This window comes from Chiroxiphia lanceolata, chromosome 1 (genome assembly GCF_009829145.1).
Source record: "Chiroxiphia lanceolata isolate bChiLan1 chromosome 1, bChiLan1.pri, whole genome shotgun sequence".
Lineage (NCBI taxonomy): Eukaryota > Metazoa > Chordata > Aves > Passeriformes > Pipridae > Chiroxiphia > Chiroxiphia lanceolata.
Genome location: NC_045637.1, coordinates 5952681 through 5967729, shown reverse-complemented (window position 1 = coordinate 5967729; position 15049 = coordinate 5952681). Strand labels below are relative to the sequence as shown.

General features: G+C 39.6%; 1 protein-coding gene across 1 annotated transcript in view; it reads right to left on the bottom strand.

Moving 5' to 3' along the window:
* COL22A1 (collagen type XXII alpha 1 chain) overlaps nt 1-15049 on the bottom strand; it is a gene marked incomplete at its 5' end in the record, with an annotated part of 204959 nt that overhangs the window by 65608 nt on the left and 124302 nt on the right. Inside the window, 3 exon segments of the mRNA XM_032713141.1 lie at nt 6841-6894; nt 13351-13404; nt 14295-14348. Coding sequence (XP_032569032.1) covers nt 6841-6894; nt 13351-13404; nt 14295-14348 — 162 coding nt within the window.

Below are 15049 nucleotides of genomic sequence, written 5' to 3'. Positions count from 1 at the left end.
GAAGCTCTTCTGATAAAATTTCTCTGAGATGGGCACAGAAAGAACAGTTTTGTGCAGTGACCATCAGTATCCCTTGGAGATGCCCAGGGTGCTGACAGGCTGCTCCCGCTGACTGATGTGCAGTCCAACTGGGTGTCTTGCTTTCTGCAACCTGAGCTATAGCAAGTGATGGTACAAAGAGACATAAAATGGTACAAAGAGACATAAAATGGCAGAAATACATCATAAATGTCCTTTATAGAGCCCTCTCTTTTGCTACCGTGCAGAGCAATTCTGTCTCACTTCTATATAATATCTGTTATTGTAGCCCTTCTCCTGACTTCTGGGTATAATTCAGAGCAAGGAATATTCTTTTTAAGTATTAGAATGTACGAAACTGACAGCATTTATTTGTGTTTAAAAAACTTCAGCACCATAAAACTACAGCAGCAGGACTGTGTGCAATATGCACCTCATAAATCTCACACCATCAGTATTCTTTGCTTCCATTTTTAAGTGAATCTAGATTAAAGTACCTGATTTATACAATCACCTTTTACATTTGATGAATTATACAGAAGAAAGCCTCTGTCCCAAATACAGACTCCAATGTTACCCCATTAAAACTCTGATCTAGAAGGAAATAATCACAGAGTGCATTTTTTCTGGATGGTAACTCTGATGTGTGCTTTGTATATGTTGAAATAAAAACTGGTACATGAAAACTTGAGTCTAAAACAGGACTACACAAATTCAGTTTGGAAAACAAATGCAAAACATGGATCTTTTATCAAAATGTTTAAACCAAAATGTTTTAAAACTGTTGCTTTGAAACAAAAAATATTTCAAATGTTCATTACAGTCTAAAATCCAAATAGTGTGTAGAATTGTGTGTGTCATGGGTTGGGACATCTTCAAAAACAATGTAGGGGGTGGATTTCTTCCAGTTTGTGTTTCATCCAGCTCCATTCCTTAGATGATATAATGCAAGGACAGTGCTCAGGAAAGAAATCTGACACTAATCATATTGGAGGAACAGCCGTGCCTGTGCTACAGGATCTACTGCTCTTCCAGTGCATACCTTGCTGAAAGACAGGCTGGGAAAGGCAGAGCTAATAAGACTTAGGTTCTGCACTCCCTAAGGAATCTCTGAGAAGGAACAGAAACTTTGGTCTGTGACTTCATCAGTAGGCTTAAATCTCTTTTCCATGAAAGAAGGGATGACTAAGTCTTATAGGGAGGTGAACAAATGCCATTCCACGATGAAAAGTGAAGTCTGATGGCTTTCCCAGATATGTGTCTCTGGAGGCAAAGCCTGCACAGGCATATTTTCTGTATATTGTTCCATGCTGATGACTGGATTCTCTTACACCACGAGAAAGATTTAGATAAGCCCTTAGATGATATTAAAACAGACTGTGGTCTGAGCTTTTTAAGCAATGTACCAGTGTTAGAAGAAGAGACATGAGGAAGCATCCTGTCTGCTGCCACAGTTAGAGCAAAATGAGTAACTAAGGAGCTGACAGCCTTTTCCCCTCCGCTGTTTGTGCTTGTCTTCAAAATCAATTACTCCCTGTGATTTCACCTCTCCGAAAGACCATACAGACCCTTCATGTTGTTTTTGTGCTGTCTTTCCTTTATTTCCCCTCCTTTCCCATGAGAAATGAGGCTGTTGCAGACAGTTGTGTGGGGCAGCCCAAGTGTCTCACTATTTCTCTTGCTACTCCAACTCTCCATTTCTCCTCGGCTGCCTCTGAGTGTATTCTGGGATCAGCTCCTTAAATATGCTTTTCATTTCTCATCCCAGGTACTCCAGTATCCACCAGCAGAACTACTGTGAATCAGAATTATAGAATCAGAGAAATGCTTAGGCTGGAAAAGACCACTGAGTCCAACCAGTAACCCAGCACTGCCAGGGCCAACATTAAACCATGTCTCTAAGCACCACATCTACACGTCTTTAAAAAAGCTCCAGGGACAGATATTCTACCACTTCCCTGGGTAGCCTGTTCCAGTGCTTGACCACCCTTTCAGTGAAGAAATTTTTCCTAATATTCAATTTGAAATTAAAGTTATCCCTGAATTCTTTTCAGTAATGCTGCATTAGAGTACCAAGTTGCTCTTTGTTGAATCTTACCTTACAAATCAATGCAAAGGTAAGAGGATACAGAAAAAAGCTGTTGCTGATGACACTGAAAACCAAAAACCTAAAGAGCCGAAGACCTGAGTATTTACTCACAGTACGTGTCCTATAGTCACTGTCAGTGTCTTAATTCATAAGTGGATGTGCTCTCTGGTCCTTGCAGCAGATGGAGTACCAACAGGAATTGGAGTACCAACATTAAATTTAAAATAAAAGTTTTTTCAACAAAAAATTCTCCAAACTTGTTTTGCAGCTCTATAAAAGTACTGATTACATAGCAGTCTGTCCAGGAGAGTCTTCTGCTTCCAGTGAAAGGCAGTATTTGTTTAATTTCATCACTTAGTGTAAGGTGTGGACATGACATCTTTTGTCTATAGAGGAAGATTTATTTCGCTATGTGTTTGCTTGAAGCTGGTTTACTGAGTCAGAGCAGAAAAGAAGAAAAACAACAAAAAACTCCTCCTCTAATGTCTTTTGTTTCAGCATTGTTACTAATCTGCACAGGTGAACAATTTGTTGGTTTTTTTTTTAAAGGTATAACTCTTATTAAGGATAGCTCTGAGCAATATCTTCCAATTTCAAGCAGCACTGGCAAAGTTTGAATTCAATCTGAGTTTGCAGCTGGGGCCCGTATCCTTTTCTTACATTTTGTAGTATTAACTGGTATTATAAAAAGGACATTAAGGACACCATGCATTTCAGAGGAGATCATTTATTTCCTGAATTACTTAAGAAAAGCTCAACTCTGTAGGGTTGAGCTCACACCCTACAGACAAGTCTATACTAATTAAATCACTGCCAACCATGACCATAATAGGTACAGCTTGTACTGGTCTTCCTCTCAAGTCTTATTTATACCACCAGGTTATCTAGCATAAAACAAAACTCAATAACAGCCCAGAGTTATTGTGAGGGTGAGGAATGACATTTTTGTTTAAATCTCAAATAGTTTTGGTTTGTTTTGCTGTCTCACAGGGGGCCAGAATGCACCTGCTCAGCTCAGGGAATTGAGAGTGGCTCAGTGGACCACTTGTAGGTGCCTCTTTTAGAAGAGTTTCAGGCTCCACTGATGTTATTAGTTGAATCTTCATCAACAGGAGTAGACACCTGCGTTGCCATCCTTAACCCAACAAGGGCTTGCATCTGAAGCTGAACTCTAGCCCTGGGAATTCTATGATACAGCTCAGAGTGCCTGAGCCCTTGGTTTGCACTGGAGAGTCATCTGTCATCCCTGCTGAGCCTGCACACACAGCCCTCATGGCTCACTCAGTGTGCACTACCTGCCTGCAGGATATCGTCCTCAGGATACCCCTCATGCCTAGAAAAGCATTTGTAAAAGTACCTCATCAACCACCTCCAGCCCTTCCCTGAGCACTTCCCATCACCAGATGATGAGAGAGACAAGGTGTGTTGAGATCTCAGGTGGCCATGCAGAAATGCACAGCCTGTTTTCCCCTGCCTGGTACTCATCCATCTATTTCAGCTGAGAGCTCTTTACAGAAATGCTCATTTTTCAGTCTGCATTTGAACAGCCTACTGCAATAGAAGTTTGGCCCATGATTTAGGTTCCTGGACACTAAAATAGTACAAATAAATAATAACAACAAAAACACTACATGAGTTCAGATGTCTGTGTCCTTGCTGCCAGGAAATCATTCACATTCAGAGGGGAAAAAATACTCAAGGTGTCTATTCCATGGCTTAATTATGTTGCAAGATGCACTGTTTCTAAAGGTCTCTAGAAAATAAATGCATATTTTTGGGGGTGCTGACTAGACAATATGGAGCAAATTGGTGAAGGGACAAGTTCACCACCACAGCTGATTTGGAACTAAAATTAAATATATTAAAATATTTTTTGCTTAAAATTTAGTTTGAGTTGGTGGGTGCAAGGAGAGAGACAAAGCTACAGCTGCTCTATTGTCGCAAAACAACCTCCAACATCAGGCTAGTTGAGAAGTTGCCTCCCAGCTGCTGCTTCAGGGTTTGACACTTAAATTAGCTCTCAAATGGTCCTTGAGAGTTGGACTGACTCATCTCAACTCCAGTTCATCACTGGATCACAGAATCACAGAATAACATGAGGTGGAAGGGACTCACAGGAGTAGCCCTCAGGTCAGTTCTCTTGCACAGCTCCCTGATCTTCTGGGGCTTCTCAGTTGGACTGAACATGACTGCAACTATTGATAACTTCAGATCATCTTTTCTATGTCCTTCAGCAACAAGGTGCCTTCTAAAGCTCCTACACCCACTCCTTCCTTTTGCCCAGACAGATATCAGTGAAGGTAATCAGGTCAGAAAATGAAAGTATATTTACATTTAAAACAGCAGAGGAAAGGGGGACTATTTTCATGTCCTAAACTAGTTTATGTACAGCCAACTCAAATAATTTGTCCCTCAATGCCATGGAGACAGCACAGGAACAGTTGACACAGGCTTCCATACATAACTTGAATAAATAGCCATGTAACCACAGTATAAGGAAAACCATTTTTCTTCCTGGGTATTTTTGGGGCATAGCTTAATTAAGAAAAAAAAAGAAAAATGCTGATAGAATGCTGTAAAAATCTAATGCCACAAAAAGTGCCATTACGCTGAAAAGTAGTTTTGTAACAAACTGAATGTAAGCATTTTCTCAACAGAAAAATATGGAAATCTGCAGTAATATGTCCACAACAGAGTACCACTGCAGGAACTTGAACAACATTTTTCCTTTTTTGCAGTTAGCTTGGAGGAAGAGTCAATTTAGGTATCCCTCGATGGGGTTAGCATTCTATGCAGTTTTAATTAACCTAAAATTTGCTAACTTTATTTAAGTTGTACAGAAAAGAACATTACCTAATCCTGTGTCAGTAATATTCTCAGATACTTTTATAAAATAGCTAACCCATGCATATATATATATTTAATTGCAGGGAACCTGAACTGAGAAAGTGTGACATTACTTGGATGAATACTGTCAGTATCTTAGAAATAATGCATGGAGAATAATCTTCCTCCAAAATGAAGGAAAATGCCTTTTCAATATGTCAGAAGGCTTGAGGGGACCTTTCAATGTTATCCAATGGGAAAAAAAAAAGAGCAAAAAACCAGCCAACTAACCAAAGAAAACAAAACCAAACCAAACTAAAGCAGGGAATTGGACTCAATAATCCAGCAGTTCAAGATGCCTGACAGAGTTCATGAAGAATTTGGACAATGCTTTCAGGCACATGGTGTGATTCTTGGGGATGTCCTGTGCAGGACTAAGAGTTGGACTCAATGATCCTTATGGGTTCCTTCCAAGTCAGAATATTCTATGATTCTAAAATCTTTTAAATCCATTAGAAATACCATCTTTATTCCTCTTGAAGGCTGCTGCTGAAATACTTGCAGACTAGATAACGTACCAAAGGAAATAAATCCTAAAGTATGCAAACCAGTATCAAGTGGTGTTTTGCAAGGCAAGGTTCCCAGCCAGACACAAGAGACTTCACCTGCACAAGGACACAAGCCCTTGGATTGCCTCTCTGACATCCTCCACAGACATTTGAAAACAGCTCATTACAAAACGTCGGCCACACAAACCATTTTGAGATTGTTTCTCCTGGTTACAAGGGCACAGCTTGCCAGAGGAAATAAATGAACAATCAGTATCTGCTGTCCAGTGCTGTGCTGCTTCTTGCAATACATCACCAACAGCTGTAGGAGTGGAGGCTTGTCATTCTTGCCCAAAACTTTACCAATTATTGAAACAGAGTGCTAAAGCCAAAGCCCAGTTTGTTAATTTGTCATTGAGAAGAGAATGAATGAAATACTAAGTCTTATCCTCAGTGCTCAGTAAAATGTGAGGTTCTGACTTTCTTCATGAGGACATTCCCACAGGTGTTTTTCTTGTTGCAGGGGTGACCCTACAAAGTGACTTGGGTCAGCTGAATTTGTCTACAAAGTTAGCAAGAAACCAAGCCAGAGGTAAGTGTCAGTGTTATTATAACACAAGGCAGATCTAAGGTGGAGCCAAATCCTCTCTGATGGTTCTTAACACACACAGTACTATTTTCCCCTCATGATGTTATGATGTTGCACAGATGGTGTAATTTACAGCACTAACTTGTCAAAAGCTTTAAAACAAAGGAGCTAAGGGGTCATTAACTGAAGACGTCCCCTTCCTCACACAGAGAATAAACATTTGCTTTTAGGTCCCTGTCTTTAGCTTCCTCAACAAACCAACACTTATTCCTCTATAACAAGTAGAAACGTGAATGTCAAAAGCCACAAAACCAGTCTTGTGCTCGAAGTGTGCTTTCTGAATAGTAAATAAATTTAAACTGTTTATTCCCTCAAGACTGCAGCACAGGAGCTCTGTCTGCAATTGCCAATTCACACAGCCAACAATTAGCTGAGACACTGTCCTAAATATTAAAAAACACAAATCGGTGTTTTCCTTCTGGAATGATGCTGCTCTAGGTAAAAGCAACAGGGAAATCACATATGAAACATCGCTTAAGGTCCCTGTTCAAAGATGATGAAAAATTGTGGAAGGTAAAAGTAACTGCTGCCAGAGAGACATTCTCTCAATCACAACAGGATAAATTATTTGGGTCTTAAAGGAGAAACACCAGATTAAAATATGGTACAGAGGAGAAGATCATACATCCTGCATTGTGGTTCCAAGTCACTTGTTTCAACAAAATCTGTTTTTCCAGATATTATATGAAAATGAAAAAATCATTGCTTACCTGAGGACCGATCAGACCATTGATTCCTGGGAATCCTGGTTCTCCCTTTTTACCCTGCATGTTCAACAGAGGAGCAAATATTAAAAAACAGAACGAAGACTGCTATTGAATTTCCAGTCTTTCACCCCTAGACTGACAAACCACCGTAATGTGGGTACACAAATCACAAAAGCTAGAAATGAAGGCAACAGACACCACTTGGAAGTGAAACTCCGATTGTATTTGACAGTTCTGTATCTCCCAGATTACAGCAATAGTCCTGAAGTTGAGGGTTGTTCTCATGCACATCATGGCATCTCCTACTCTCTGCAATCCCACCTGGGTGCTCCCTACAGAGGATCAGGGAATAAGATGCAGCCAATGGAGGTGACAAGTGTAGACACTCTGCTTGCTACAGTCAAGCCCTTCGCCCATCCCCAACAAAGCCAAAAAGTTTCACTTCTGTCCCTTGCACTGCTTCATGCATTAAGAAAGAAAATAATTAAGAACTCTGGTGCATGGATGAATATAAAAGATTCACGATCTCTAAGCTGGGAAACAGGAGTCCCTGAGGTATTTCTAGCTAGGGTTGGCTTTAGCACCAAGAGAGGCAGAGCTCACTGACTCCTCTGCATACAAAAAAGAACCCTCCAGAGGAACCAGAGACCTTTGCTGGTGCAAAGGAAGAATAAAACATAACCTGGGGTATACCCTTGAGATGAGTTCAACCATACAGATGCAGCAGCATTTGTGTTCCCATGAGTTTGATCTCAAAGAGTTTAAAGGGAAAAAAGTCCTGCATGAGTAAAACAGGAAAGAAAGGATGGAGTAGCACTGAAGTTAAGGCAGAGGTTGAGTTTGCTTCTCAACCCAACAGTGGACTTGTTGTGTTACTTCAGGCAAGTCACATATTTTATAAAAGTTATCTATTTTTCCCTCATATGTAATAGACACTAAATAATTAATGCTTCTGAGGTTGTTAGTAGTATTCTAGGAGGGTACAAGAGGAGTCAAGTAAATGTCTGAGAGACAGAGAAAAGGGACTCTCCCTCATTTCTACTTCTCAACCAGACTGATTTTCTTCTTGGAGGAAAATACAGTTAAGCAAGTTTCATGTCACTGATGATATAAATGGTCATACAGATGCTTTAAAGTCATATACATAATTTTTCCTTTATTTTTTCTTTACTGAAATGTGTCCAGAAACAACATCTATGAACAACTACTTCCCCCAGAGTATCTCAGCTGGTTAGAGCAAGGTGTTAATAACACCAATGTTGTGAGTTCAATCCCTGTATGGGCCATTCTCTTAAGAGTTGGACTCGATGATCCTTATGGGTCCCTTCCAACTCAGAATAATCTGTGAAATCCTATGAAACAGATTCCTACTGACTTAAATGAATGAAAAAGCTAAAATATCACAGGCAAAACCTGTTTTTGTCATATTTTCTTTGGTATTGACTGAGATTCATTAGCTGGTGTGTCAAAATCTGATCAACTAACTATTTTTACCATTAAAAAAAACCAAAAAACTGAAAAAATCAGAAGTAACATACAGAAGAATATAAGAAGAAAACTAAAGGATTGATTATAGGGTCCTTGGGTATCAGAAGGATTTTGTAATCATTTTCAGAACTCTAATACCAATAAAAACTTGCATTATATACTCAAGTACATGCATTATTCATGAATGTTCCATCTACTTTTCCCAACATACATAATTTCTTTTCTTGTCAAAGTCAAAAAGAGCCCATTTTTAACCCAGAGGACTCCTGCACCTCATGGTTCAATGTCAGTTTTCAAATTAAAGATGCTCATTTTGCCAACTGCCAAGGTGACCATGTAAAGGACACTGTTAAAAAACTCATTTAAATAAATAAATAAATAAGCTTTTGAATAGAGCATACAGGATGTAGTGGGTGGAGCCAGGCATGGGAGATGAGCATCCCTGCAGGCCACCTCCAGCTTCCACTCGATATGGGAACTACAGGTCAAGGTGGCTGGTTCCACAGTTACAACACTGAGGCCAGCATACAACAAGGTGTAACCAATTCCTTCACGCCCCACCAACACACTGTTCTGTTTCTATACTGTTTCCTGGGCACATTAATCTGTGGCAGTGAGAGGTGCAAGAGGAGCCTTTTATCCTTTCCTTGGGTATAACGCTGAGAAACTTTGGTGCTTTCCAAACACTGAGAAATCCCTTAAAAAACATACAATTATACTGCCAGAGAGACTGAGAGTGGTTTCCCATTGTGAAGGGGACATCTGGGCCACTCAGTGGTTGGCCAAAATCAAACTATAACAGATTTGCTCCATGTCATTATAGTCTGTCTATGAAGGACAGAAATACTTGCTGGGAGAAATTATACCTATGGGAGCAAAGCTCAGTGAAATGTCACATTTCTTAGTAATATGACAGAGAAACCCAGCAATTATGCTCTGTTACCTATAGTTAGAATCTGCTAAGTGTGTAAGAATGTGTATCCTTCAACTACATGATATATGCTATTTGCCTCCATCAGCAATTTGAACAACAGCACAGTTAAAAATGTGTTTATTGGAAATGGATGTCTTTATCTCACTGACAATAATAGCTTCACTCTGAATGTAATCTACACCATCAATCCCTTTTTCCTTCATTTTACTAATTTGCTTACGTTTTGATTTCTGCACAGTTGAACTTTGTCAGGGCAGGTAATGTCATCTGAATATTTTAAGCACCTACAAATAAATATAAACACAACCACTAATCAAAAAGGTATCTACTATACAGAAAACAGGAAACCAAGGAAAATGTTGTCTCCACTCTGCTACAGGGGAAATTTTGAAAGGTATCATAGCCCAAGATTGTTTCCCACCTTGCTGTCCCAATAGCCAGAATGGCCATATATTTTCTTATCATGTCTTTCTCTGATGTTTGCCCCCAGGAACAGAGGTGAATTTGGTACCAAGTACATAGGAAATGTCCTTAGTTGTGAACAAATATGACTGTGAACAAAAATGCCAACTGTTTCCTCTGTAACCTAGTGGGATGCTGGGATTATCCATTTCACCCCCATCTTTTTACACCTACATTACTAGAGAAGCCAGAAGATGTCCAGCAATGTTAATCAATGTTTGAGGTCCCTGAAGGCACCAGCCTTTTGTAGTCTCTGTATGCATTAGATAACAACAGTAAATTTTGAAGTGAGAGCATCTCCATAGCTTGAAGACAAAAATACTGTCAGGGTTGGCCAGATTATGGGTGATTATTGGGGTTGTTGTGGCAAAGTAAAGGCTTATAAGGACTTCTGGACATCAAGAAAGACCACATCTTGGGACTGGCTCCTTCCAAATAGTTTATCTAATTTGCTGGGTGAACTTATTCTCCTCTCTCTCCTGGATTATTTACACTTCTCCCCTTGGAGTTACCAATGAACTATCTCCTTCCTGCGGACCCTGCAAGTCTAAGGTGGTTCAAATCAAGGGAAGTTCATACACAGAGAAATAAGAGTTGAAAGTGTTGACTGCCGAATTCAAGTTGTGACTGGCCTGAACAGGAACATCATATGCAACAACCCACTTAGGAGAGAGATGGGTCAAGAATGGAAACTCAAATACGTGTATTTCCGTCCCACCATCAAACACATGAAGAGCTCAGCAACCCTTCAGAGGTCTGTTAAGTTTATCTGTCCCATGACAGCTAGCAGGGATAAACTTTTCCTGTATTGACAAGTTCTCTTAACACTTCTCCTCTGGGTGGAGGGTGTGCCCTGAACCCAGTAGTCCCCAGTTTTGACAGAATCCTGTAGGCTCTACTCTAAAACAAATATATGGCACTTACTGAGACTCAAAGCCTTGTAATCCACTTGTAAAGAGACAAGAAAAGCCTGTTAATCTTTTTTGTGGTGTTCTGACTTCAGGAATAAACATTCAGGGCATGTGGACACATGTACATGAAAACCTGCTGAAACGTGACAGCTGAATTAAAGATGCAGAGTCCCCTGCTTTGTAACTTGCTCCTGGAGCTGTGCTCGTTCTTCTTGTCTCCAAACTGACAGACCATGACACCAAACTTTACAATTAGCTCACAAAAAGTGTCTTGCAATATAATTTTTAGAGTTACTTCTAATTTTACACCCAACTCTCATTTTGTGCTTTGCATGAATTATTTTGAGCATGAAGTAACTTGAAAAAAGGGGAATAATTATTATTACTTATCTGCCTGACTCATGCATATTGGAGTCTTAAACATGAAGAAGGACATTCATTAAAGGTTACTGTTTTATAAAGATATTTTCCATTAATTTTCTTTTCATAAGGTTATTCTTACTATCCTATGAGACTCCTGTATTGTTTTGTTTTGTTTTGTAGTGATTGTATTTTGAGCTTGGAAAAATTTTTACAATACAAAAACTAAGAAGCAGTCCAGCACATCAAACTCAAAATGGCCTAGCTCCTACCTCATGCCTGTGTGGGAATTACTGCTACAGGATAAATGTTTTCCCTTAGTTTCCTTCTGAAATATCAATCACTTGAATGAAATTGTATCATTTAAAAGAGAGGCAAATTCTTGAAATCCAAGTCATTGAGTACACTTCAGAAGAACCTTGTGTTTAAGCTGGATTGCCCAAAGATCTGTGTGCTTTCCAGGAGCATGTCATACATCTGCACCTTTTGTGTCCATCAAGAAGGGGAGTTGGTTTATTTCCAACAAATATTTCAGTAGAACAGGTGTCAAATACTTTAGAGAAGAATCAAAGTACTTCAATTCTCTTCAATTTCACAGAAGAAAGAGAAAGAAAGGGAGAAAAAAAAAACCCAAAACCACAAAACCACTCTAAAATTAAACCAGTCTCTCAGAGTTTTACTTCTTTTTCAGTCAGTTTTAATAAAATCAGGACAGTACTGTCAGTCACTCATAGGTCTTACAGGACACATGAGAACAGCAAAGCATCTTTCTTCCCCCAGTGTGGTCTTGAGGATATTATCAAAATGCAGACATCAAGTACCAGGCACTTGGAAGAAGCTGACTAATAAAATGAACAGAGCCCATTTGCTTGGTTCAGTTTGGGAGTGTTACCTGCTCCCCAAAAAGTTCTGTGTAGATCCACCAAACCCAGGACTTTGATTCATCTCATGTTTTAAGTCACTGAATAATGGCCTTTAATTTAAAAAATATATCCATTGACCTAAGATGCCTGGTGACTAATAAAGACCCTTAGGAGAAGTCTAACTAGCTAGACACAACAGAGTCTAGGGAAGAAATCAAAGACAGTATGGATCAAATTACATCTCTAATCAAATGATCATTAGCAGTAGCATTTTCTGTTCTGTTGAAGGTCCTGACAGATCACTGTCCTTTACCCAGTTAATATGCTCCATTAATCTTATTCAAGAAACAGCAGGCTTTAAAACTAGAACAATTCTGAATTTACCAACTCATGAGTAAAGCACTGCACAGTTATTTGCTATAGTGATGTTTTCTAAGGACTGGGAAAGTAAAGAAAAGCAAGTAAATGCCCTTTTCCACTGAGGCACTGACACAAGACTGCGTGTAGCGTTTCCCAAGGAGAAGATTCCTAAAAGTCATGCTTACAGTTCCATTTAATAGCATGTAATCCAATGAAAAGTCTGTAGAAAAAACACTTACCAAGGTGTTTACTCCTTCCCTGTACTGTCCTTTGCCCATCTCCTTCCTGTGCTCATAGGCAGTGCTCTCACACTCAGTCTGTTGACAGCACTGGTGCTGACTCAAGTGCAAAGCACTGAAGGTAACCCCCATGACCTCCTCTAAGGAATGAGCTATGATTAAGTCTCTGTGACTACTTAAAAAAGTGACCCCTCAAACAGCAGTACTGAGACCCAAGTGACTGACTCCACAAAGGCTAAGCAGGTGTCTCACTTCCACTCTTATCTGTTGCGAGATGTTCTTCATATGAACAAACTGAAGCAAGGAAAGACAGTTTCAGAGCATGAATGTATTAACATGAGGCCCACCATGAAATTTACATTTTAGCAGTACTTAAATATTTAAGACATAATTCTGTGTCAGAAAAAAATCCAGTATTTTTTCACACACAGGAAAACTAAGCTTGTGATGGAGAATGGTTCACCGGCTACCATTTTGTGGGACCTTCTCTTTGAGTACAGACCAAACGAAATAGAAAATGTTAAGTATTGCAGGTGTATTTACACTTATTTGACTTCCAGGATAAGAAAAAGTTCTCTGAACTTTCAACCTGACCACATTACTAGTGGCCCTACACACTCAGAGCAGTATCAAGAATCCTCTTGACAGTATGGGACAGATGTAAATCACATGGAAGCACATGGAAGGAAAGAAACCACACTGCATACAACCTGTGGACTCCAAGAGATACTGAAAGTTGCTGGACCATAAAGAAGGAAGATAGGAAAGGATCTGGGCCTCCAGGATCCTTAAATAAGTAGAAAAGTATATGTGAAGTGGGCGAAAGCAGCAAACCTCATTGAACAAAGGCGTCCCAAGCCTCTTGATAATCAAAATAAATAAAAAAAGAAACTCACCCTTTGACCTGGTAAACCGGGGACTCCAGGCTTGCCTTCTAGACCAGGTTCTCCCTTTAAAAGTGAAAAGTTTTAGAAAGTTAACAGAATAAGAGAAACTAATGAACTGTATAACAATTTCCTAGCTGATTCTTGCTACCATTACTGTGCGGCTACTTAGGCAACTCTTACCTGATATTTGTGCTGTCCTTTGAGCAGAAGAGAATGAGAAAACAAGATAGAGAAAAGTGACAATGCCCTGATTAAATACAGAGCACAGAACTATATTTAAATTACATAATTCAAACCAGATTTACCTAAGTAACACATCTTCACAATGTCATCAATTTTACAAAAGCCAATCAATAGTGAAACACAACGAACAATTCAAAAGAAAGGAAACAGTGTTTGCAAATGAAGCAGCAGTGACAATCTGAAATGAGATATCCTGCAGAGCTGAGTCATAAAATATAACTTAAATAAACTGCAATTTAAGTTGAAATTAAGAATGCTGGCATGTGTTAATTGTTGCAAAAATTTTGTGGAAACATGAACACACATACCCAATTCTTAGTTTTCATCCACAAAAAATGTTAACCAAGACCTTGTGACATAACACCAATGCCTTTGACAGCAACTGTTCCCTGACCTTCATGATGTGACAGCTCACAAGTTATCAGTGAATGCCTCTCTGAGATGTGCTGATTGCCTACACAGCTCTACAGGACATTAGAAATAGAAAACCAGTGAGGTTCTGCATGACAACAGCCTTGAGGCAAAGTCTGCCCATGTCCTGGGTGCCACCTCCCTGTGTTAAGAATGGTCAGCCACAGTAGGACACCCTCTCTCAGCAATGAAGAAAACTGGGGGCTGTGGGCACTGTTTAAATATCTTAGTGCCTGAATAACATTTTGGAGTCTGAGTTTCAGCTTCTGGAATGGCAAACAGTGAGAGAAACAACTTACTGGAGGTCCAGGAAGTCCAGGTTGGCCTTGTGGTCCTCGTGGCCCAGGCTTTCCCTACAGAAATGTTTTTTTTTTTTTAAAAAGAAAGTTACAATATCTTTATGAAAAAGTGCATGGGCATATGAGTCATGTTGTCTGTCTTTACAGGACCTATACCACCCCTTTCCCCATAGGTCCCAAAAAAACAGTGCAGAGACCAGCTGGTTTTCTCCTTAAAGCTCTGACTACTTGAATTATCAGCACTCATTAGACTGTCCACAGACTGATCCACCCACACTCAGCAGGCATTTATCCATAACTGGCTCTTTGCTTTTTAAAGGTGGTAACTCTACCAAAGACACTGGGATATCATGGGTATTCCAATAAAACTCTGTGGGTTGGAGGTTTGATGGTGGAGAAGAGCAATTCTTGCATGAACAGCTTCAAAAGGCCTTTCCCCCAGGCCAGCACAGTTCTGAACAGCTTTAAAGTATCGATTATATGACGCAAATTATTATATTAAGTAGCAGGTAAATGCAAATTAGGCACCTACCAACACAAAATCAAGTTTAAATATATTTTTTTAATACATAGGGTTAACAGACTGAAGCAAGGGATACGCCCCCCAGTTTGAGTGCCCAAGTTCAGAGACAAAAGAGGTATAAAACTCAAATACAGTTTAACTTTAATGTTAACCCTTCCCTGTTCTTAAATAATTGCATAGCTGACAGTACAATTCGTACTTCTCGTTCACGTTAGATTCACTGCACCTGAAA